Source organism: Lithobates pipiens, unplaced genomic scaffold (assembly GCF_037356315.1).
Source record: "Lithobates pipiens isolate NorthernLeopardFrog02 unplaced genomic scaffold, aLitPip1_a1.2 Scaffold_22, whole genome shotgun sequence".
Taxonomy (NCBI): Eukaryota; Metazoa; Chordata; class Amphibia; order Anura; family Ranidae; genus Lithobates; species Lithobates pipiens.
In genome coordinates, this window is record NW_027507784.1 from 98,996,800 (window position 1) to 99,022,993 (window position 26,194).

Genomic DNA, 26,194 nt, shown 5'->3' on the forward strand with positions numbered 1-26,194 from the left:
ATATTTGAACATCTTAATCATATCCCCCCTTATTCTCCTCTTCTCAAAAGTGAATAAATTCCATTCCTCTAATCTTTCCTCATAGCTGAGCTTCTCCATGCCTCTCATCAGTTTGGTTGCCCTTCTCTGCACTTTCTCCAGGTCTTACTAATGATTTGAACAGGGTCAAAATGATATCTCTCTCTCTGGAGTCCATACCTCTCTTAATACAAGAAAGGACTTTGCTTGCTTTGGAAACCGCAGCTTGGCATTGCATGCTATTATTGAGCTTATGATCTACCAGAACCACCAGATCCTTCTCCACTACGGATTCCCCCAGTTGTACTCCCCCTAGTATGTATGATACATGCATATTCTTAGCCCCCAAGTGCATAACTTTACATTTCTCAACATTAAACCTCATCTGCCACATAGTCGCCCAATTAGACAGAGCATTGAGGTTGGCTTGTAAATTGGAGACATCCTGAAAGGACGTTATTCCACTGCATAGCTTGGTGTCATCTGCAAAGACAGAAATTTTACTTTTGATCCCAGACCCAATATCATTTATAAAGATATTAAAAAGTAAAGGGTCCTAGCACTGAACCTTGGGGTACACCACTGATAACCTTAGACCATTCAGAGTAAGAATCATTAACCACTAGTCTCTGAATTCTGTCTTTTAGACAGTTTTCTATCCATTTACAAACTGATATTTCCAAGCCTGTAGACTTTACCTTACACATGAGCCGTGTGTGCGGAACTGTATCGAACGATTTTGCAAAATACAAGTATACCACATCCACCGCCATCCCTCTGTCCAAGGTTTTACTTACCTCTTCATAAAAAGAAATCAGATTTGTCTGACAACTTCTGTCTTTCATGAATCCATGCTGTCTGTTGCTTAAAATGTTTTTTTCCAGCAAGGACTCGTCTATGTGGTCTTTTATTAAACACTCCAGTATCTTCCCAACTATAGAAGTTAAACTAACAGGTCTATAGTTACTTGGTAAAAACTTTGATCCCTTTTTAAATATAGGCACCACATTCGCTCTGCGCCAATCCAGTGGTACTATTCCCGTCATTAATGAGTGCCTAAAAATTTGATACAATGGCTTTGAAATTACAGAGCTCAATTCGTTCAGGATCCATGGGTATATGCCATCAAGTCCAGGTGCTTTATCCACCTTTATTCTGTTTAAATATTTCTGGACCATATCCCTTTTGAGCCATTGTGGATCATTCGGGGCTGTGTCAATACCACCATCATTATGGACATGCTCTTTTGTATACACAGAGCTGAAGAAAGTATTTAATAAATTAGCCTTCTCTTTGTCCCCTGTCACCCGCTCTAGATTATTTTGTAAATGGCCTACATGCTCAGACCTGACCTTTTTATTATTAATATATTTGAAGAATTTTTTGGGGTTTGCCCTACTATCTTTTGCAATCTGTCGTTCTTTTGAATTTTTGCATCCTTGATTTCCTTTTTACATATTCTGTTAAATTCTTTGTAACATTTAAACGACACTTGTGTTCCTTCATTTTTATATTTTTTTAAAGCTCTTTCTTATTGTTTATAGCTGATTGTGCATAGAATGCATTAAGGTGAAAAATCATGAGACTTTACAACCCCTTTAAAGTCTAACACAAGGAAAAGTTTTTTTCAGTTGTCAGATATTACAAAACACTTTCAGAGATATATTTAACAGACCAAAATGGAGTAAAAAAGAGAAGTATATTGTTACAGTTTACACTGTAACTTGCATTAGTGTACAGTGTTAGTGTTACTTATAAGTATGTACGGTAGCAGTACTATTATTATTATTATTATTATTCAGGATTTATATAGCTCCAGCAATTTACGCAGTGCTTTACAATATAAAAAGGAGACAATACAGTTACAATACAATAAAATACAAGAGGATTAAGAGGGCCCTGCTCAGAAGAGCTTACAATCTTAAAGGGTGGGGCAGGTGGTACAAAAGGTTATAACTGTCGGGAATGAGCTGATGGAAGTGGTAGGAGATTAGTTCGAGACTTGATAGGCTTCCCTGAAGAGATGAGTTTTCAGGGATCGCCTGAAGGTAGCAAGAGTAGGGGATAGCCGGGCCAGTGGAGGTAGCGAGTTCCAGAGGATGGGAGAGGCTCTGGAGAAATCCTGGAGACGAGCATGGGAGGAGGATACGATAGAGCTTGAGAGTAGGATGTCTTGAGAAGAGCGGAGGGGACGATTTGGGTGATATTTGGAGACAAGATTGGTGATGTAGCTCGGGGCAGAGTTGTGAATGGCTTTGTATGTTGTGGTTAGTATTTTGAATTTAATTTGCTGGGTGATTGGGAGCCAGTGTAGGGACTGGAGGAGAGGGTTGGCAGACACTGCGCGGTTGGTAAGGTGGATAAGTCTGGCAGCAGCATTCATGATAGACTGAAGAGGAGATATGGAGAGCCTATGGATTACACCTAGTACCCTGGCATGAGGGGAGGGCCTGATGGTTGCATTGTTGATTTTGATGGAAAAGTCATGGAGGGGGGCATGTGCAGGGGGGAATATTAATAGCTCAGTTTTAGAGAGGTTTAGTTTAAAGTGGTTGTATACCCACATTTTTAACTTTTACCTACAGGAAAGCTTAAGGCTTACCTGTAGGTAAAAAAAATATCTCCTAAAAAAATATCTCCTGTACGGTTTAGGAGATATTCCCCTCGGTATGCGCCTCTGACTGCAGCGGCGCATGCGCACAAGGGGTTTCTCGCCGTCAAAATCTGGCAGCAGCCGAGCGGCCGGACTGAAATCTCCCGCACGCATGCGCGGGAGTGACGATATCGCGGCTCCGGCCACTCACAGCGCCGGAGCCGCGATACCCGGAAGAAACGCCGAGGGAGCATGTCAGCTCCCTCGGCGTGGATCGGGCCAGATGTCGGGGCCTCGTTCTAAGGTAAGTATTTCATAATGAGCTAGTATGCGGTGCATACTAGCTCATTATGCCTTTTGCTTTGCAGGTTTAAAAAAAAAAAAAAAAAAATGTGCGGGTTTACTACCGCTTTAAGGAAGTGATGTGACATCCATGCTGATATGTCAGTTAGCAGGTTAGTAATGCGAGAGGAGACTGAAGGAGTGAGGTGAGGAGTAGACAGATAGATTTGGGTGTCATCTGCGTTTAAGTGATATTGGAAGCCTTGGGCAGTTATCAAGTGACCAAGGGAGGAGGTGTAGATAGAGAAGAGAAGGGGTCCAAGAACAGAGCCTTGGGGGACCCCCACAGAAAGAGGCAATGGAGAGGAGGAGACAGAGTTGTACGTGACACTGAAGGAGCGCTGTGATAGATAGGCAGAGAACCAGGAAAGAGCAGAATCTCGGAGGCCAAGGGAATGTAGTTTATTGAGGAGGAGCGGGTGGTCAACAGTATCAAAGGCAGCAGAGAGGTCAAGTAGTAGGAGTATAGAGTACTGGCTGTTGGTTTTAGCAGTAAGTAGATCGTTAGTGAGTTAGTGAGTTTTAGTATTTATTATTATTATTATTATTATTATTATTATTATTATACAGGATTAATATATCCCCAACAGTTTATGCAGCGTTTTACAACATGAGGGCAGACATTACAATTACAATACAGTTTAATATAGTAAGAATCAGAGCTTACGATAAGCATGTAGTTAGCAATGCCATAGGCCACATAACTGATACTGACCTTGTTATATGTTTTTTAGCTTTTGTGTCCCTCCTAGCTTCCTTGCTAGTGGTTCACAAAATTATGTTTTACTCTTGCCAGCACTTCAAAAGCAAGTAGACCTTTTGTGCGCAAATATACAAGAAACATCAATGGCTACAGAGTAGAGTTGATTGTGCATTTGTTTGTGATAAAAGCGTGTTTGCTTAAGGCAGGTGCAGACTCGCTAAGAAACCACATCAAATACATAATAAACACAACGCAGCATGATAAAACATTTAAGTAAACAAAATAAATGCATGTGTGCCTTCAAGATCCTAAGCATTGTTTAAATATGTTTACTTTCCTCATTACTATTACACCCATTCCAACTGTGCGCCTTTACTGTAGGAACTACCTGGTAGTTATATTTATAGATTATTTTAAAAGTATGCTTTGTAATGACAGTATTTAATAAGAATATGAATAATAATATACAGCATATGTATAGATTATCATTCTGATGTGTATCAATTCAAATGCTGTGTTCCTCTCCTAGGAGGTGCAATATCCAACATGTACAGTATCATGGCTGCTCGCTACAAATACTTCCCAGAAGTAAAAACCAAAGGAATGGCTGCTGTCCCCAGACTGATTATTTTTACCTCAGAGCATGTGAGTTCAAACTAACTGCATTGTTTTCCCAAAAGTATTAGGTATAAGGAGAACATACTCCAACATGTGATGACTTTTGTGGGACAACCTCAGTTTAAAGCCTTGAAATTTGTAAGAATTCTGCAAAATGAGTTAGGCTTGTTTAAATATACCCGTAATTGGAGGACTGGGCTGGGTTTGGCTTATTTATTTTTCTTATTTATGGGTTTTGTAGTCACTGTAAAAGCTCACAATATAATACCCTACTGTTAACGTGAGATTTGTCTATCTCTCAAAAAGTGTGAAAAATAGTACTGTCAGTGCAAAACAAAGTATAGTTATGGAATAAAATAAAGTAGAATAAGATAACACATATCTGGTAGGGTTGCTGGAGACAACCAAGAGTGATGGCAAATACCTCTTTGAGGTTAAGTCTTTGAGTGGTGGTTGCACTTGGATGCTAAGGGTAAGACCCAAATCCAGTTTAGCTGTGTGGAAGCTTGGAAATGGTGGAGTGCCAGAGCTCACATGCTGCAATCCACTGCTGAGCATGCTGCAGATCAGCTAGACTAAGTGTCATGTACCTTCTAGATGTAGAGGGAGGCCTCTCATACAGCCCAACTCTGAAACCCATGATGTTATGACAGTGGCCATGAGAGCACGGTGAGGTATGAGTGCCTGTAAGTTGTTCTGTCAGCCGCCACAGTGGGTAGCAGGTGTGATGCCAGAGACAGGTCAGATCGCTAGAACAACAGATGGTAGCAGAGACAGAAGACCCCAGATTGGGCAGACAGCAGGCGGCAGGTGCTTGACAGGCAGCTGGCAGGTAGCAGGTATGGAAGATCTGGCAGCACTTAGCAGGGGAAGGACCTGCAGGGACCAGGTAGCATGCAGAGCAGGACAGGTGAATGACTGGATGCAAGGTCAGACGAGCCAGTTCATCAATAGATGGTCAGATACAGGCATAAGACAGCAGGCAGAGAATGGTCAGGACACAAGCAGAAGTCAACAACGTAGAATCAGGCAGATGAGCAGAAGGCAGAGCAAATCCAGAGATAGGCCAACTTCAGACCATGTAGCATTCAAGCAAGGTCAGGGCATGCCGGGTCAATAACAGAAGTCAACACAGATACAGGGACATGGGTAAGATCTGTAGATAAGACAGCACTGGCTAATAGAACTGCTGCAGCTTAAATAGTCCCATTTGCTCCAACATTAACAACAGGCATACGCATCTGCACATGGTTATGTACCAAAAAACGGGCACCTGCACATCTGCCTGCGCACCTATGTATGTCTTGGGGCTTCATCTATACTATGGCTAGTGTCTTCCTGACACGAAGCTTGTACTTTCATCATGTCTGAAGAAGTCATGACTAGCGACGAAACATGTTATATGGTGTTTAATAATGCTTATTCTTTAATGAAGCTAATGACCCACTGAGATATATATTTTTTTGTGATTTGTGCACCTCTGCTACCTGTGTTTTTTGTGTTTTTGTTTTTTTTTGTTTTTTTATTGCACGGTTTACCCTACTGTTAATATTTTAATTTTGTTCAGGTCATGGTATAGCTAGTAGTAATTACACTCAGCTAGACTTGTTCTGTAACGTTGGAGGTGTTTTTCCCAGTCCTACTAACTAAACAAGTCCAGTTAAAAGTAACCAACTACTATTACCTAACGGCACCCTAATGAACTTACTCACAATTGCACAATTCGGGCAATTTGAAAGAAAGACAGTTCATTTAGTATCCTGGGCGAGTTTCAAAATAAGGTGCACAAATGACATAGTTGTTACAAAGTGGTTTGGGTTTTCTGAAAAGGGAGCACAACAGTCCTTTCTGGACAGGACAGAGAGGAGTCACAGTTATGTGTGTAAATTTGAGTTTGGGCTATTCAGCTCCATAGACAAGTTTATTTTTTATTTGGAAGCTAATAATAGACAAGTAAATATACATATAAACAAATATCCTAGAACTTAACCTTAATGATGGTAATCTATATATAAATGATCTATAACCTATATTCAATTTTTACCCAATTAAAAAAGAAAAATACTTATAAAAAAACTGTTTTAATCCTTAACATATCAAATTGTATGTAAACGCAACGCTTTGGATAGAGTGGGGACCTTGCTACATTTTTATCACAATCTGTGTGGGAAGACTGGAAGGAAAATGGGGGAACATCCAAAATTTTGAACGGGAATAGGGGAGAAGGGTTTTTCTAGTGTGCTATGATACAGAAAGTGAAGGGAACCTTTCTAATTGGATGCAGAATACAGAATAAAAACTGAAAAGGGTTTTAACCTTTTCCTACTCAATTCAAAACTAAAAAATTAAGTTTTGGCTTTAAATATATTTTAAATAATATGAAACTATATATACAAAAACCCTGTAATCATGCTCTAGTCTGATTTAATACTGGTTTGCATTTCAACAAACAGACTCAAACAGACTCAGCATGAGAACCACATTGAGCTTGCGTTCACACTCGTGCGGGTGGAAACCGCTGCGGGACCCACACTTCGTCCCACAGCTGCAACCACGTGCACACAAAATGTGGGATCCATGGGGGGTGTCATTAATCTTAATGGCACACTGCCCACACTGGAAATCATACCCACAGCAGGAATGGTACTGTAGTGCAGTTCCCGTGCGGGCTGCGATTTCTGGAAAGGTGTAAGGACCTTTTCCCTGTGTTTTGTGAGGCAGGCAGCCCATTCAAATGAATACGCTGCCGTTTCTGCGCAAATGCAGCCCACACAGCATGCAAAGGTGTGAATGTAGGCTACAGCCTAGTACACACTAGTAGTTTTTTCTGCATTCAACCCCGAGCAGAAAAAATACCATACAGCTTAAAAGGAGCCGCTGCACTAACTATTCGATCTTCCCTGCTGTGCTACTGTTTTTTGACAGGGGGACTCCGGTCAGCACTCTTGAACAGCCGGCTTCTGTCAGACCGGCCGCAGTACATGCAGGCCGAATGTTGGCCGGTTTCTATTAAACCGATCAATGCTGCCTGACATTCGGACCATTTGTACTATGCTTAAGGGGCATTTAATTGCTGAAGTTTAATTGCTGAAGTAAGAACCATTCCTTACCTTTTATTGGTAATTAAACTGCATCACTCTTTCTTAATATACAATATTTCTGTTATCCCAGAGTCACTACTCTATGAAGAAAGCTGGAGCTGCACTAGGATTTGGGACAGAAAATGTCATCATGGTGAAATGCAATGAGAGGTAAGCAACTTTGAAAATTATTTATGAGTAAATGTAAACCAGAAAGACTGCCATTACTGGTTTCCTTCCCAAAATGCTAATGGCTATTATTCTGACCTTCCCCCAGTATGATAGCCAACCAAAATGCATTTTTAACAAGAGAGGTCGGCGGTGGCAACCTTAATGTTTTTCTCATGACAAGCTTTACTTTTCAAGCATAACACATAAGGGTCAGATTCACAAACTTATGCCCCAAAATAGAGAGGTGTGAATCTGGCCTAAATGGTGGACTGTACATTTATGCTACAAGAGGATGCGCTAGTGAGTCTTGATAGTAAATGTTTCAGCGCAATATATCAAACACACATAATAGGTAAATGTATTGCATTTCAAATAAAAAAACAAAAACAAAACAAAAAACTAATTCAATCTTACGTTATTGTGTTTCTTGTTATTTACAGGTAACAAAATACATTTTGTATACAATACAATTTTATTCAGTGGTAGGGGCCTTCAAGACCACCTTCATATCCCCTTGATTCTTTATTTTAGAGTTATACTGTTTCTTATAGTTCTTAGGAACTGTGCTTGAGCTCCTGTGTCTGTCAACTTTCTGTGGCCATTATGGTCTCATCTCAACCTGCTAAATAGTTTATTTTAAATGACTCAGAATGCAGCAAGGGATGCTGAAACACTCAAGTGGAAAAAAGAGAATTATGCCAGAAAGTTCTCACTGTTATAATATTCAGCATACAAGAAGCCAGGGCTGACTCAACCTACCATGTTCCATCCAGTGGCGGCCCGTAATGCAGGACGCAGGGGAGCTGCCCCCTAATCCATGCATCCGGCCCCCTAATCTACTTGCAGGGTGCCAGACACATGAATTGGAATGTTTTTTGTTTTTTTTAAGCACGTGATTAGATCCAGAGGCTCTAATAGACTTCAAAAAAGGGTGGGCTTGCAGCGCACAGCACTGATTACCAGCTTCTGTTCACATCATGTGATCAGCTGTCATTTCATTGGCTGACAGCTGATCACGTGGTAAAGGGCCAGTACTCCGATCTGTGATCAGCTGCGCCCCAGGGGGCGCGCGGGCAGCGCGGGCACGGGAGGACATCCATGTACACCCTCCCGGCAATTTAACCCTGTGCTGTAGTCGTCTTTTGGCTATAGTGCTGGCATCAAGTGGTTAAAAACTGACTACACTAGGCATGAGAGCACAGTGTAGTCAGATTTCTGGCTGTGCTGGCAACTCAACCTGCTTTCATCCAATCATCAGACTTGTGACCCTGCACAGCCTTTCACTGGGAAGACCAGTGTCCTCCTGTTTCTCCACCCCCAGCTCTTTGATCTCCTTATGCAGCTGAGAACAGAGGATATGTGATTACTTATAAAAAAGAAGAGAAAAAAAATATATATAATGTTTTTTATATCTATACACAAATGTTTTGCCTTTCATTTCTATTTTAAATTGATTGGGTTCACATGACTTTAAAGACTACAGCCTCTAATATTTGTTCTGAAATTATCTAGCCCTTTAAATGTATTTAATGGATGAAATATTCCTTATTGTAGTGAGGGAGGGACATCACACTGCCATGTGTCACAACACTAATGGCCTGTGTAAAAAGCCCTATTAAATAGCATTTTCTGCAGCTGATGTTCTGTGTGTCTGTCTCATTTCACACCTGACAATTTCTGCTATAATTACAGAGGAAAGATCATTCCTGCTGACTTGGAAGCCAAAATCCTTGAAGCTAAACAAAAGGTTGGTAGAATTAGTAAAAGCTTACTTGTAGTGAAATCAGTGACTTTAAACACCGACTGGAGGTAGAGTAAGTTGGGGGGGGGGGATCAATCTGGGGCTTCTCCTTTTATAAAAATAGGAATAAATGAGCATAAAAAGAACTGTTGCCCTCAGTAATCACTCAGAATTCCATAACACGAAAGGTGAAATCTGACTGGCTGATATGGAAAACTGTCATTTTTCACTCTTCTGTTTGTTTTTTGTTTCCAATTTTTATTAAGTAGCCTCTTTATAGATAAAGTAGAGAATGCATTATAAATACATTATACCTACAAATTGTGGATTGCTCACTCAGCTGTAAAGTGAAATGTACAACCATATTAGCTGTTCTGGTGTCTAATACCTAACTGCACCCACTCTATTTTTCTTTGGCATTCAGAAATGCTGAACTAATAAGACAATTCATAGATGACAGACCATTCCTCCCTCTAGATCAGGGTTTCTCAACCAGGGTTCCTTCAGAGGTTGCTAGGGGTTCCTTGAGCAATGAGCAATTTCTGCCTCTTTGATAAGTTCCCACTGACACCATTGATATTTTAAGCCACATATAAGGGGTAACTCTTCCCAATGACCACAAGTGTAAGCAGCATTCTTCCCACTGACCATCACACTAATTTATCATGAGTTGTAGATATAATAATTTTTATCAGGGGTTCCCTGAAACCGAAAGGTTAATTTAAGGGTTCCTCTGTGTTGAAAAGGTTGAGAAAGCCTGCTCTATATAGTTATTTGTTTTCTCTAAAGCCTACATGACTTCAGAGGTGGTGATGGTATCAAATGTAGGGAGTAAGCTCTCTCAATAAAAACAAATCGGTACAAAAAAGATGTTCTAAATCCAGAAGATATTTTACCTTAAAGTGGTACTAAAGTCAAATTTTTTTTAGAACAGAGCAGCCCCAATCCTCCTTTTCTTGGGTCCCTCTTCAGTGCTCCTGGTCCCTCCCTCCTGTTGAGTGCCCCCACAGCAAGCAGCTTGTTATGGGGGCACCCAAGCAGAGCCACAGCTCCATGTGTCCATTCAGACACGGAGCCACAGCCCGGCCTAGCCCCCTTTCTCTCCTCTTTGGCTGACTGATTTTGATTGACAGCAGCGGGAGCCAATGGTGCCGCACTGCTGTCTCTGCCAATGAGGAGAAGAGTCCCGGGCAGCTGAGACACTCCTGCAACATAGCTAGATCTAGGTGGACCTCAGGTAAGTATTAGAGGGGCTGAGGGGGGCTGCTGCACACAGAAGGCGTTTTATCCTAATGCATAAAATGCATTAAGATTAATAACTTTCTGACTTTACCGCCACTTTAATGTATTCTTTGCATTGAAGTGGTTCTAAAACCTTCTGCATATAGTTCCCTCCCCCCAGGCCCCCAATACTTACCTAAACCCAATCTCGATCCAACAATGTGCACAAGAGCAGAGGCTCTTTCTGCTCTCTCCCTCCTCATTGGCTCAGAGACAGCAGCAGGAGCCATTGACAAAAGGATGGGGGCAGGGCCAAGTCCCACTACCTAGGTCAACAGATGCAAATAGAGAGGCTTGGGAGTGAGCCCACACGAGTGCCCCGCATAGCAAGTGGCTTGCTTTTGGGTTCACTCTGCGGGGGGAGGAGCCAGGAACATCGGCGGGGGACCAGAGAAAAGGAGGATTGAGGCTGCTTTCTGCAAAACCACTGCACAGAGCAGGTATGACATGTTAATTTTATTTTTTTTAAAACATGTCTGTTCAGAATTACTTCAAATGCTACAATTAGAAAATATCACAACAGGTGCAATTGGTCAGTGGGATGTACCTAAAATGTGAATTCCAGAACAAATAACTTATAACAACAAAAGTTAATGCAAAATCAAAAGTGTAAGCAGATCTGAACAGCCAGTAGAGAGAACCATAAAGAAATCAGCAGTCAAGTAAAGCAAGCTTATGGGGACCCAAAAGTGGTAAGAAGTAAGATCTATTTGGCATCTGAGTTAACCTATAGAGGTATGAAGGGCGCTATTGTAGTTTGTGTCTTTGGACCTATTAACTTATTTGCATTGCTTTAATATGTGTTGCATTATGGAAGCCCATTTAAATAATTGGGTTGCCAATGCACCTTGACACAGCAAATATCTAACGTGACCCTTCTTTTGTAACATAGCGCAGATGCATTTTCTTAGTGCATTAGTGTGCTATTCAATATGAATGGCACTGCAACACACTAATGCCGCGTACACACGTAGCCGACTATCCGGCGGACTTAGTTTGGCGGACTTCCCGCCGGACTGTCCATCCGACTTTCCGAACGGGCTACTTGCCCACACACACGGTACTTTTTCAGCGGACTAATATGGCGTACTAAGTCTGCTGTACTATCCGCCGTACTTTTGAAATGAACGGACTCGCCCACACACGCGGAGGAAAGTCCACTCATTTCGAGCGTGTCTCCAGATAGGCGGGGCCCGCGAAGGAGACGTCACTGGCCCCACCACCTGGTATGGACTTAAAGGGGAACCCCAATGCCAGAAAAAATCGGAGTGGGGTTCCCCCCTACGTCCACATCAGACGCTTGTCCAAGCACGCTACCCGGCCGGCCAGGAAAGGGGGGGACGAGCGAGCCGTACCAGGCCGCGTGCCCTCAACATGGGGGGTGCCTTAGGGAAGGGGGGGCCGCAGCTTGTACCCATGTTGATGAGGACAAGGGCCTCTTCCCGTCAACCCTGGCCGTTGGTTGTCGGGGTCTGTGGGCGGGGGGCTTATCGGAATCCCGGAGCCCCCTTTAATAAGGGGGCCCCCGGATACCGGCCCCCCACCCTATGTGAATGAGTATGGGGTACAATGTACCCCTACCCATTCACCTGTGAAAAAAGTACAAAAAAAAACACAACACAGGGTAAAAATAGTTTATTGCACAGCTCCGGGGGTCTTCCGTCTTCGGGGGTCTTCTCGCCGGACTCCTCCGCTATCTTCTGCTAGCTCTTTTACTAGCGGAGGAGTCCGGCTTTCTTCCTCGCCGCCGGCCTCTTCTTCCAACTTTGGGGTTCTTGTCCCCCTCTTCGGTTCTTCTGCCAGACACAAGGTGCTTTGGGGTGGGGGGGCCGCGCGGCCCTCCCCTTCCCTAAGGCACCCCCCATGTTGAGGGCACGCGGCCTGGTACGGCTCAGGGGGGGGGGGTCGCTCGCTCGTCCCCCCCCTTTCCTGGCCGGCCGGGTAGCGTGCTCGGACAAGGGTCTGATAATACCATACCAGGTGGCGGGGGCCAGCCTACCTGGAGACCCGCTCAAAATGAGCGAACTTTTCTCCGGGCGGGAAAAGTCCGCTCATTTCAAAAGTACGGCGGACTGGCATACGCACGGCCAGATTGTCTGCCCGAAATGCAAGTCCAGTGGGAAGATTGGAGTGCAAAACTACTTTCTAAGTCCGCCGTACTTTCGGGTGAAAAAAGTACGCCGGAGGCTACACACGGGGGGATTGTCCGGCGGACTTGAGTTTGCCGGACTTTTCCACCCGATTGTTTGATCGTGTGTACGCGGCACAATACATGTTATGTGCATTACCACGGCTTGCAGAAACACACGATAAAGCCCTTCACCACAACACGTTCCTACAAATATAACCTAAATAGTATCTTCTTTTAAATGTTATTCTTTTTTTTTTTTTTTTTGCTATTTATTTGCTACACATTTGTTGCAATAAAAAACTTTGTATGTTTTATAAATGCATTCAGTGGTGCTTGAAACATTTGTGTAGGGGTCCTTCCTTTTATTACTTTATGTACATAGATCTTTAGCACTAGTTTCAGGGCTCATACAGTATATTCTAAAATATATATATTTTTTACAGGATTAATATAGCAATTACAGTACATGTATACTTACATCACTGTGTATATTATAGGGACATGTCCCACTTTATGTAAATGCTACAGCTGGGACAACAGTATACGGAGCGTTTGACCCCATAGATGAAATTGCAGACATATGTGAGAAGTACAACCTTTGGCTTCACGTGGATGTAAGTACAGAACACACATTGTTCTATTTACTCGTCAGTCCTAAAGCCAGTCTTCTTGTCAGTTACTGTCACTTGACATGTATTCTTTTTTATCGGTACAGGCTGCTTGGGGAGGTGGACTACTCATGTCTAGGAAGCATCGCCATAAACTAAATGGAATAGAAAGGTAAGTGCACAATTATATTTGTTAATATCATTTACAAAGTAAGGGTCCTTTCGCATGGGCGGTCGCTCCGCTGATTCCCCCCATAGCAGGTGGATGACGGGTCCATCTCTGCTCACTGTGCAGAGATGGACCTGTCCATTTTCATGCGATCCGATCCAATCCGCCAGATGGATGGAAAGTAGGGTCACCCTCTGTCTGGATTTCATGGACAGGACCTGATCAGATAGCGGCGGGTGTCAGAGGACATTTCACTGCTGACATCCGCTGCTCCATGGGAGTGAACGCAGAGTCCACTCAGGTGTACCTAAAAAACTGACAGGTGGACCGATCGGAAAGCCCTTGTGAAAAGGGCCTTACTAAGCTTGTTTCTATCAGACACCTGTTATTTGCCACCTTGCCAGCATGCAGACAGAGAAGACAGGGGATATGACATTGTGTGGTGCTTGCTCTCAGTCAGTCAGGACTAGGCCAAGTAAACTATTAGGAATCAAAGGAGACTTCTGGATGTCCAAATTATAATGCAGGGCCATGAGATGACTCATCAGGTACAGAAATCTGAGTGGGCGCCAACTACATCATTATGGACACATAGCTATTATGGCATCAAAGCTGTTTAGGGTCCTTTGACAATGAAAGCATAATTCCAGAAAGCCTGCATTAATTATAGTTGATTTACATTTTGTCATTTATTTTAAAAACAGCCTTAACAGTTAATGTAAACCTTTTTTTAAAAACTGCTTTCAAAACTGGAGTAACACAACCCCCCCCCCCCCCCCTTCTCCTCCCTCCTCCTCCTCCTCCTCCCTCCATTCAGCCCAAAGCCCATGCTGCTTGTCACTTAAAGCTGCATGTAGTTTCAGCCTGCAGTCCCACCTGCTGGTGAAATTTGGTATTGCAGATAGTCTATTCTACCTTAGACCAATACGATTCCCATGTATCAGTCGTTTCCAAACTGCAACCCGTGGGCCAGATGTAGCCCTTTGCTTGCATTTATGCTTCCCTTGGGGCACCATTTCTCCCACTAATACAGGGCATTATTCCTTTCCTCCTATTGATGCAACAATGAGGCGTCATTTCTTCCACTGACACCAATGGTGGGACATAATTCTTCCCACTCCTGCTATTCAATAATGGGTCACTATTCCTTTCACTGACACCAACAATGTTGCATAATTTCTCTCAGTGACATCCATGATGGGGCACTTTTCTTCACTTTGATACCAACAATGGGGCACTATTGCTCCCATTGAAACCAATGATGGGGCACTATACCTCCAACTGACTCCAACAATGTATCACTATTCCTCCCACTAATAGCAATGATGGGGTAATATTCTTCCTTCTACTGACCACAGGCATAATGTAATTTTTTTTTATTCCCATGTGACCACTAATGCTGCGTATACACGATCAGACTATCCGGCGGACTTAGTCTGGCGGACAAACCGGCCGGAAAGTCTGACGGACTTTCCGAACGAGCGGACCTGCCCACACACAACCGGGCTATGGTGGGAGTCCGCTGTACTTTTGAAATGAACGGACTTGTCCACACACGGAGGAAAGTCCGTTCATTATGAACACGGCTCCAGGTAGCCGGGACTAGCGAAGGAAGTCAATGTCAATGGCATGGGGGTCCTCCCCAAAGTCCATATAAGACCCTTATATGAGCACGCAACCCGGCCGGCCAGGAAAGGGGGTGGGGGCGAGCGAGCGCCCCCCCCCCCCCCCCGAGCCATACCAGGCCGCGTGCCCTCAACATGGGGGGTGCATTCTCTGGGACTGTGACATCATAAGGGTCGGGGACACGTGATCCTGCCCATTGTCCCTATATAAGTCGCCGCACACTGCGTCCCTGTCATTGCGGCCAGAGGGAGCGTCGAGTCAACATCTCAAGGAAGAAGAAGAAGAAGAAGAGAAGGTGGCGGCGACAGAAGACCGGGCCACCGCTAGTAAAAGTGCTGGAAGAAGGAGCGGAGGCCCAGCAAGAAGAACTGAAGAGGGAGACAAGACCCCCGAAGTCGGAAGAAGAGGCGGCGGCGACAGAAGACCAGGCCACCGCTAGTAAAAGAGCTAAAGGAAGAAAGCGGAGGCCCAGCAAGAAGAACCGAAGAGGGGGACAAGACCCCTGAAGAGGAGGACAAGACCCCCAAAGTCGGAAGAAGACCCCCGGGTGGCAACGAAGAAGAAAGCCGGCTCCTCCGCTAGTAAAATTGCTAGCAGAAGATAGTGGAGGATTCCGGCGTGAAGACCCCCCCAAGACGGCCGGAGCTGTGCAATAAATTATTTTGAAACCTTGTGTTGTGTTTTATTTACATTTTTTTCACCAGGTGAATGGGTAGGGGTACATTGTACCCCAATACTCATTCACATAGGGTGGGGGGTTGGTATCTGGGGGCCCCCTTATTAAAGGGGGCTCCCGGATTCCGATAAGCCCCCCACCCGACAGACCCCGACAATCAATGGCCAGGGTTGTCGGGAAGAAGCCCTTGTCCTCATCAACATGGGGACAAGGTGCTTTGGGGTGGGGGGCCCGCAGGGCCCCCCTTCCCCAAAGCATCCCCCATATTGAGGGCACGCGGCCTGGTACGGCTCGGGGGGAGGGCGCTCGCTCGGCCCCACCACCTTTCCTGACTGGTCGGGTTGCATGCTCGGATAAGGGTCTTATATGGACTTTGGGGGGACCCCCACGCCGTTTTTTAGGTGTAGGACTTCCCCTTTAAGTTCATACCAGGTGACGAAGCTAGCGAGGTGTTAATCTCGCCCATGGAGCCGGCGACCTTGACCTCCTGCGCTAGTCCTGTCTACCTGGAGCCACGTTCAAAATTAACGGACTTTTCTCCGTGTGCAGGAAAGTCCGTTAATTTCAAAAGTCCGGTGGACTAGCGCACAGACGGCCGGATTGTCCGCCGGACTCTGGACCGCCAGATAGTCTGATCATGTGTACGCGGCATAAGACTGATGAATTGTTACTCCCACTCATGCTGGAACATTTTCTACTCCACCTGGCCACAGTTTGACCCCCCAAAGTCTGAAGGACAATAAACTGATCCTTTCTTTAGAAAGTTTGAAGACCCTTGCTCAGTATGAATGTTAACAAAAGAAAATGAATCCAATTGCTGATTACCAGGCAGCCAAAGAAAAGACATTGGCTTCAATAAATAATGTGAATCTTTTGTAACATTTCATAGGTATTGAAATTAATACATAAGCACATCTGCTTCCCTGAAGTGCATGCAGTAAATAGACATATCTTTGTTCCAAGCTTGGCCATCATCAGTGATCCAGTACTTTAGCATTTCCTCTGGAAGATGTGAAACGGGTCACATTTTGCAAAGATATGCCAACATGGTCAGAGTGCAGGACATTGTGATGCCTCTCTTTCTCTATAACGAGAGAAAACTGTCATGTGTAATATCACTCTTCTCATTAGTATGTATTGATCAGACAGTGACCAACCAACCAAAGTTCCTGCCTTGCCCTTTTTCCATTGCCTGTGGGCAAGGCACTGTGACATGACCTGTTTACTTGCCCCACTGAAATTTGACAAAAACGTCAGTAAAAATAAGGCTGCTGAAATAAAAAATACGAGCGAACATCTATTGCTATATCCATCAAGGGGTCTATTGTAGCAGAGCATGAGCCCTCCAGGCAAGGGACAGGGAGGACATGCTGTGTTGTGTTATATAAGATACACACATTGTATATTCATTTACAAATCATAATTTTATTCTACAGGAGCCCTTAAGCTAAAAATAAAAACGTGACTGCGCATAGGAAACATATTTCTAAATACCAAAAGGAAACAAAAAACATATTTGGTCTAGTTTATTTCTAATGTGCACAAAAAAAACAACGTCTAGTTTTAAGGCCATAGGAATTGCCCATTTTGCGCAGTAGACCAAAGGACAGTAGTCATGTGACAACTTAAGCCCCATACACGCTATCAGATTTTCTACTGATTTTTTCCTTCAGATTTACCAAAACCATATAATATGAGGTCAAACCTTAGAAGTTTCAATTTGTATGCAATCAGGCAGGCCCTTCTACTACATGGTTTTGGTAAATCTGAAGACAAAAATCAGCAGAAAAAGGCTTTAAGCTGCTCTAAGCAACAAATCATTTTGCACTTTTTATTAGCTTTAATAGGGGGTAATGTGGAAATGTATTGTGTTAGCTACAATTGATTAAATGGAGAACTCTATACAAATGAAAATCTCATCCCTTGGTTATTCATTCAGAAATCATTAATTTTGTTTTAAAATATTGCTACTATATTTACTCAAAATAAATATATATATTTTTATATAAACGCTTATAATCTTTTGTATACATATATCAAGCTGAAAGCTCCCAATGCTGTGAGCCAATCATTTATTTGCATTGCATAGCATTGTCATTGATAGACAGAAAAAGCCTCACCTTTATGATGAGGCTCATTCAAATCATAATGAGAAAACCTCGCCTGTATGATGAGGCTCATTCATATCACAGTGAGTAGTGGTGTCACTTTCCTGGATATATTGGGGGTTTTTTTCTGAAGAATATGTGAACCATAAAAATTCTAAATAATAATTTTACTTACAAGGTAAAGCATTCTAGTTGAGTTTGAGTTTTATCATCAAAACAAATCTTTATTTATGTGAATAATGCCTCCACTGGAAACCAGTTTCTGCTATCACTTGTAATCAGCAGGTACTCATAGCAATACGAGATAAAACACAGAAAGTTCAAGACCTTGGGGATGATTTACTAAGAAGAAGGAACTACACCAGTTTGTACATTAATTGGTGCGCCGTAAAATTCATTAATCGAACTTGCGAACTTGCGCACATAGAAGCGCAAATGGTGATAATAAATACCCGCGTATGTAAACTGCAACTGGCACTAGTGTAACTACGGTTTTCTCATTGATAATAGCGCATACCCAATACAATTGGTTAATTTTATCTCATTGGATGTGTCTTGTTAAGCAATAGGTGTTCTCAGTTAATTAACCCTTTTGATGTTAATTTGATTTCTATCACTTCTAATATATCTTTGAAATGTGTTCTTTTCTTTTTTTTTACCCAAATCTTTCAATACATTACAAAGAACAGTGAAGTGTTTCTGAACTCAATAAATTAATATTTTCAGATCTTGATCTTTAACCATTTGCCCCGGACCATTTGGCTGCCCAAAGACCGAAACACTTTTTGCGATTTGGCACTGCGTTGCTTTAACTGACAATTGCACAGTCATGCGACGTGGCTTCCATACAAAATTGATGTCTTTTTTTCCCACAAATACAGCTTTCTTTTGGTGGTATTTGATCACCTCTGCAGTTTTTATTTTTTGCGCTATAAACAAAAAAAAGCGTCAATTTTGAAAAAAAAGCAATATTTTTTACGTTTTGCTATAATAAATATCCCCCAAAATATATATATATAAAAAAAAACTATTTTTTTTCCCTCAGTTTAGGCCGATATGTATTCTTCTACATATTTTTGGTAAAAAAAATCTCAATAACCGTATATTGATTGGTTTGCCCAAAAGTTCTAACAGCTACAAAATAGGGGATCATTTTATGTTTTTTTTTTACTAGTAATGGTGGCGATCTGCAAATTTTATTGGGACACATCGGACAATTTTGACACATTTTTGGGACCATTGTAATTTTTACAGCGATCAGTGCTATAAAATTGCATTGATTACTGTAAAAATGTCACTGGCAGAGAAGGGGTTAAGTGTGTCCTATTGTGTGTTTTAACTGAAGGGGAGATGGGACTGTGGAGGGGAGATGACAGATCGCTGTTCATACTCTGTATGAACAGACGAGACGTCTGTTCTCCCCTCAGAGAACCGGAAACTGTGTGTTTATACAAACGGATCCTGGTTCTCCATGTGCCCCGAGCGATTGCGGGAGCCTGGCCCAGAAACTAGCATTGGCTTCATGGCCCTCTATGGTATTGACGTACCGTGACAGCGATTCACGCAGCTGAGCCATGTTGCCACAGTATAACTGGGGCAGCTGGTCGACATGCGGTTAAAAGTGACCATACACTGCAATCAGTTAGATCTTAAATAAATTAGGTTTAGTGTAAGAGCCTGTTTGATTTCCTATAATTTGAATTAATTGTTCAAGTGTGTCTTCCTATTACCTATTTTGGCTAAATATCAAGTTGTTCAGAGATTGGCCAATCAGATTGCATAGTGCATGACCATCTTAAGTGACAAATTTGGAAATGTAGATGTGCCATGACCCACTTGTATTTTCCAAACGATATTTCTTGGGCATTATACAAGGCACATAAGAAAACACCTTTTTTCAAGACATGTTAGCGTGATCAGAAATCTTCAAACTACAGCTATCCAGCTGTTGCAGAACTACACATCCCATGAGGCATTGTAAAACTGATATTCCCCGACATGACTAGGCATGATGGGAATTGTAGTTCCTGAACAACTGGAGGGCCGTAGTTTGAAGACCCCTGTTCTAGACCATTATTGTGGCATCTACCCAACTTCTCTCTGCTGGTGGACACAAGAACCTACATCTATAGATATATCTATATATACACACACACACACTGAAGCAGGAAGCAATATACATTGATCCGGAAGTGAATCTGTACACAGGAAGTAGGTGTGTGTTTTGAGGCCAAATCATTTAGGCATACACACATGACCCACACAAACACCACCCCATGTAAAAATAAATAAAAAATTATCTTAATTTGCAAATAAGGATCATCTCTTCCTCAGAACAGTGAGTGGGGCATGGTGGTGGGAAGAAATTAGTAGCAGTTAGGGGTGCAACGGGTCGTCACCGATCCGTGATCCGAACGGGTCACCCCGCTCGGATTGGCACATGCCGCGATCCGCGGAGCGCTCCGCAGTCTCGGCCTTAGGAAAGCGGCCATCTTTCTACACCCAGACTGTTTACACTGATTGCTCCGACGGAGCGATCACTTGTAAACAAACCGGCGTCATGTAATGACGTCGGTTCCTCTCTCCCCTCTCCGTACTAACCTGTACAGTGGAGGGGAGAGATCCTGAGATGGAAGCAGCCACCCCTCCATACCCTGCAGTACCCAGCAATACCCTGCCAATACTCTGCAGTACCCCAATACTCTAGCAATACCCAGCAATACCCAGCCAATACTCTGCAGTACCCCAATACTCTAGCAATACTCTGCAGTACCCCAATACTCTAGCAATACTCTGCAATACCCCAATACTCTGCAATACCCCAATACTCTGCAGTACCCCAATACTCTAGCAATACTCTGCAGTACTCTGCAGTACCCCAATACTCTGCAGTACTCCAATACTCTAGCAATACTCTGCAATACCCCAATACTCTGCAGTACCCCAATACTCTAGCAATACTCTGCAGTACCTCAATACTCTGCAGTACCCCAATACTCTAGCAATACTCTGCAATACCCCAATACTCTAGCAATACCCCAATACTCTAGCAATACTCTGCGATACCCTGCCAATACTCTAGCAATACCCCAATACTCTAGCAATACTCTGCGATACCCTGCCAATACTCTAGCGATACCCTGCCAATACTCTAGCGATACCCTGCCAATACTCTGCGATACCCAGCCAATACTCTGTGATACCCTGCCAATACTCTGCGATACCCAGCCAATACTCTGCGATACCCTGCCAATACTCAGCAATACTCAGCAATATACCCTGCCTGCCAATAATCAGCAATACCATGCCTGCCAATAATAAGCAATACCCTGCCTGCCAATACCCTGCCAATACTCAGCAATTCCCTGCCTGCCAATACTCTGTGATACCCAGCCATACTCAGTCGTGCCCAGCCATACTCAGCCGTGCCCAGCCGTACCCAGCAGTACTCAGCCAATATTACAGTGGGGAGATTGTGGATATTACAGTGGGGACTATATGGTGGTGGAATTTTAACAGGTTTTTGAAAATTAAATTATTATTTGCTGATCCGAAAAATGATCCGATCCGTGACCCTGATCCGAGGAACGATCCGATCCGTGAGTTTTTTGATCCGTTGCACCCCTGGTAGCAGTACAAGCAACTTCTTGGAGGGGCATGATGTCATTCCTGTGTGCTGGCCACCGCTTCCAGAACCAGATAGTGGGTACATACCTCCACACACATAGCAGTTGTGCATCTTGCATACACAGCGGTCGCTCATCTAGATGCATTTGGCGCATCTAATTGCAGGAACCCAATTTTTATGGCGATTAATAGTAAAGCAGATGCAGATTTCCAGGACTGGACTAACAAATGTTTATAGTGAAAGGCAACTGGTGTTTTCTATTAAACAAGGTCTAAATGGGCCATTGACATGCATCACAGTTGAACTTAGGAATGTGTCTTTGCAGAGTTAAGCTAAATGAAATCCTTTCTTATTTTTTCTTGGGGATAGAGTGCAGAGGGATTAGAAGTCTTGTCAGTTTTTGGGGAGGTCTACACCCCTGATAGGGTGAAGACACCTCGCAAATTTTGCCAGTTTCTCCTTCAAATGTATTCACTTCCTGTCACATAGCCAAACAGGAAGTGAGGGTAAAACCCTACCAATGTCTTTTCTTGTGACACACAGGTCAATCTAAATAGTTTTCCCATTAGGTAAATTGCACTCTAGCATTTTGCTCTGTAACCCCAAATTATTAGGTATCTTGGACTTTGGGGTTTATTTACTAAAGGCAAATCCACTTTGCACTACAATTGCACTTGGAATGCAGTTGCTGGAGATCCGAGGGGGGCATGCATGGAAAACAAAATGGCATCTTTGCTTCTACATGATTGGATGATAAAATCACCAGTGCACCCCCTCAGATTTACAGTGAGTACACTTGTATTGCAGAGTGGATTTGCCTTTAATAATTGGGGGTATGATGCCTAATAAGGACGCTAGTCAGATTGACCTGTGTGTCCCCAAGGAAAGACATTGGTAGGGTTTTACCCTCACTTCTTGTTTGACTATGTGACAGGAAGTGAAGCCAATTTTTAGAAAAGGGACACAAAACCCAACCTAAAAAAGATAAGCAGGCATTATAACACTCATTTGGTTTCCCTAAATTAGAATAGGATTGTCTTGAGCTAGATTTTAGCTCAGTGCTCTAAATCAGTGGATCTTAACCCTGTCCTCAAATACCCCTCAGGTGCTTTAAATCACAGTCAATGGCTTGGTATTGTGGACAGCTATTTTAGCTAAGATAAATTCCCAAAACATGTCCTGTCAGGGATACTTGAGGACTGAGGCTTAGAACCACTGTGCTAAAATGGAAAATGGAATACTTACCTCTCTGTAATTTTCCTTTCCTGGTGCCTATGGCAGCATACTCACAATCCATGCATTTGCTACCATGAAGGCACCAGGAAAGTAGCTTTTAGACGAATCACACCTTTTTTGTTTTGCCATGCCAATCAGCCTACTTAAGCTGCAGCTGGGAAATCTGTTGCATGAAAATTGTTTGGGGGGGGGGGGGGGGTGTAAAATGCATTACTTGGATTGAGCATGATCTGCAAAACAACTTATTAACAAAACACATAAAACATAAAAATTTGCTACAGATTTTATTGGTCAACAAAACAGGAACAGGAACAGGGAAAAGGCCACGGAAAGCAAAAATGTATGTTAATTTGAGACACTAACAGAATATGGTTTTGAGGTCTGACCATTTTGCAGAGGAAATGAACAGGAGTTAAAAGGACTGTGCCCACACATGTACAGTCTCTTAAGGATTTAAACATTTATTAGTCACAACATCTTGAGGAAGATTTTGCAAAATAATGCAGCACAGACAATTAAATCAAAGTAAGACTAATAACCTACAAACATTGACAACATCAAAAATATTTCAGTGAAAAGACAAACAAAAAATAAACAAAAGTAAAAAATACTTCTGTTTTGCTAAGACATAACAAACAAAATACAAAGAGAAAATACATGTTACAAACTCTATAAGGACACCCAAATGTACTCTCTAAACACACACACACACACAAACACACACAGACACAGACCCAAAAGTCAACTACCTTGTTCCCATATTCAGGGGGACAAGGGCCTCTTCCACACAACCCTAGACTGGGGTTGTGGGGGTCTGCAAACAGGGGGCTTTATGGAATGTGGAAAATCCCTTTAAACTAGTGGATACAAGGTGCTTTGTGGTTGCTATTGGGCTGAGCCCAACATGCCCCAAATGCAGCCAGCGATGTTGAATGAATGTGGCTTTGTATAGTTCAGGAGGGGGTTGGGTGATCACTCTTCTTGCCCCTTTTCTAGCTGGCCCTGTTGTATGCTCTCAAAAGGGATGTGGTTTGGATTGGTGAAGGCAGCTCACGGCCTTTGGAGAATAGGAGTGGAGTGTGGAGTTCCCCTTTAAAAGCAAAAGTTAGCCCATGGAAATCCATGGAAATCCAAGGGGTTAAAGGGGAAGGCAACAGCATTGTAAAATGGAGTGTGGAGTTCCCCTTTAAAAGCAAAAGTTAGCAGATGAAAATCCAAGGGGTTAGAGGGGGAGACAAGAGCATTGGAGAATGGAGTGTGGCATTCCCCTTTAAAAAGCAAAAGCTAGCCCAAGGAAATCATATGCATTAGAGAAGGATGGTTAAATGCCCTTTTAGGAGGAGCTAGAGGAGTGAGAGTCTTTTTACATAATTTTAACAAGGTGCATGTCACATGTTGGCAACATAATATGCTAACATGACCTGTGTGCAAATCTCCTTAAAAGGTGAACCAGCGTAAAAAATGTGTCAAGTTTAAAGGTGTACCTGTTCAACCCATGCATTTGCATGTACGTTAATATTGGCACCTCCATCTTCTGTAAATATTGATTTGGAGATGCTGTGCGCCATGTCCATAAATAAAATCAATTAAAATAAATAAGAAAAACATTTTTTTTTAAAACAACCCATCCCGACGAGCTCGCGTGCAGAAGCGAACGCATACGTGAGTAGCGCTCGCATATGAAAATGGTAGTCAAACCACACATTTGAGGTATCGCCACGATCGGTAGAGCGAGAGCAATAATTCTACCCCTAGACCTCCTCTATAATGCAAAACATGCAACCTGTAGAATTTTTTAAATGTCGCTTATGGAGATTTTTGAGGGTAAAAGTTTGATGCCATTCCACGAGTGGGCACAATTTTGAAGTGTGACATGTTGGGTATCAATTTACTTGCCATAACATTATCTTTCACAATATAAAAAAATTGGGCTAATTTTACTGGTGTCTTATTTTCTTATTCAAAAAAGTGATTTTTTTCAAAAAAAAGTGCGCTTGTAAGACCGCTGTGCAAATACGGTGTGAAAAAAAGTATTGCAATGACCGCCATTTTATTCTCTAGGGTGTTAGAAAAAAACAATATATAATGTTTGGGGGTTCTAAGTAATTTTCTAGCAAAAAAACTGTTTTAAGCATGTAAACACTGAGTCTGAAAAAGAGGCCCGGTCCTTAAGTAGATATTTAAAAAATAAAAATTACTTTATTAAGAGAAAAATGTGCACTCACATTTAAAATCCACACTAATGCTTTGCTTATTCCAAGCATGCAGATGCTCAAGAGTCAGAAACTGTGCATAATAAAGTCATGCCATGGATGACATCATCAGGGGACTGGCTAGACAGTATCCATCATGCTCATACTATATATATATCTGGGAAAACCCAAAGTCTTGCTGGAAACAAATGCTACTGCATAGAAATCAATATGCAGTGCCACCTAATGACCAAAAGAAACACAAATCCTTAAACAATATCTGCCAATCTGCTTTATAGGAAATATAAAAACTGGTGGAGGAGCCAGAAGTGATTGAATTTTGATAATACTGAAATAAATGAAAATAGCATAAAAATATATGTACAGCAGACATTGAGAACCTTAACAGTCAAAAGTAAATGTAAAATATATTTATAAAACAGATATGAAAAGCCTTGGTGTGAAGAAAAATATATGCAGCAAAATCAAAAACTCGATTCCCACTTTATGGCTAATCCATATCTCCATTATGATGGACCCAGAACCGCTATTAATTGTGGTTAATAAACGTATTCACATCCTAGTCAACATTTAAGTCAAATCATTTGTATGTTTTAGGTTATATATCCATCACGTCTCAAGATGAGAAATTTCCCTTTTAGTAAAGCTCCTTCGCCAATGTGGGGAGAATTTATCTATGGCCATAAAAATATTCCCTGACGGATGGTTATTATGGTATTTTGCATAATGCAATGTATACTAGCACATTTTATAATTCCCGTGCAGGTTAAAAAAACAGTGGTTTACTACTGCTTTAATTGTGTCTGTAACACACGGGTAGTACTCCCCACACATTGTGAGCCACAGGGACATTGGATCATGTATTTTTAATGTTACATATTACATGTTATAAAGGACTGTATATCATAAACCTCAGGACAGTTGGTATTGAAAGGACACCATTGTTTGTCTTTAAATTTAATGAGTTGGCAAACCGCACATTTGGGGCAAGGGTAAAAACCTTTAATACCTTGAAAAAACAGAGGTTTGACGGGGGATCAATTGGGGGTTATTCTATTTTTCAAGGATGGTGCTCCCCTGTAGAAAATAACTGGTATGTCTGTTAAAAGAGATCCCAATAATTTATCTTTTTTTTTTAAACCGCAATATCTTTTAAAAATTTGATGGCCTGATGTTGAACAGAATATGCACTGTAGTGGTAAATGACCCACTTAACCTATCCATATCAGAATTATTTTAATCTGTCTTTCTC

The 26,194-nt window shown here is 42.4% G+C and overlaps 1 protein-coding gene across 3 annotated transcripts in view; it reads left to right on the forward strand.

Moving 5' to 3' along the window:
* GAD1 (glutamate decarboxylase 1) overlaps window positions 1-26,194 on the forward strand; it is a 184,682-nt gene that overhangs the window by 140,339 nt on the left and 18,149 nt on the right. For all 3 annotated transcript variants that reach the window (XM_077447979.1, XM_077447980.1, XM_077447978.1), the window contains 5 exons: window positions 4,186-4,301; window positions 7,446-7,525; window positions 9,218-9,272; window positions 13,176-13,292; window positions 13,394-13,458. In XM_077447979.1, coding sequence (XP_077304105.1) covers window positions 4,186-4,301; window positions 7,446-7,525; window positions 9,218-9,272; window positions 13,176-13,292; window positions 13,394-13,458 — 433 coding nt within the window. The remainder of the gene's footprint in view (window positions 1-4,185; window positions 4,302-7,445; window positions 7,526-9,217; window positions 9,273-13,175; window positions 13,293-13,393; window positions 13,459-26,194) is intronic.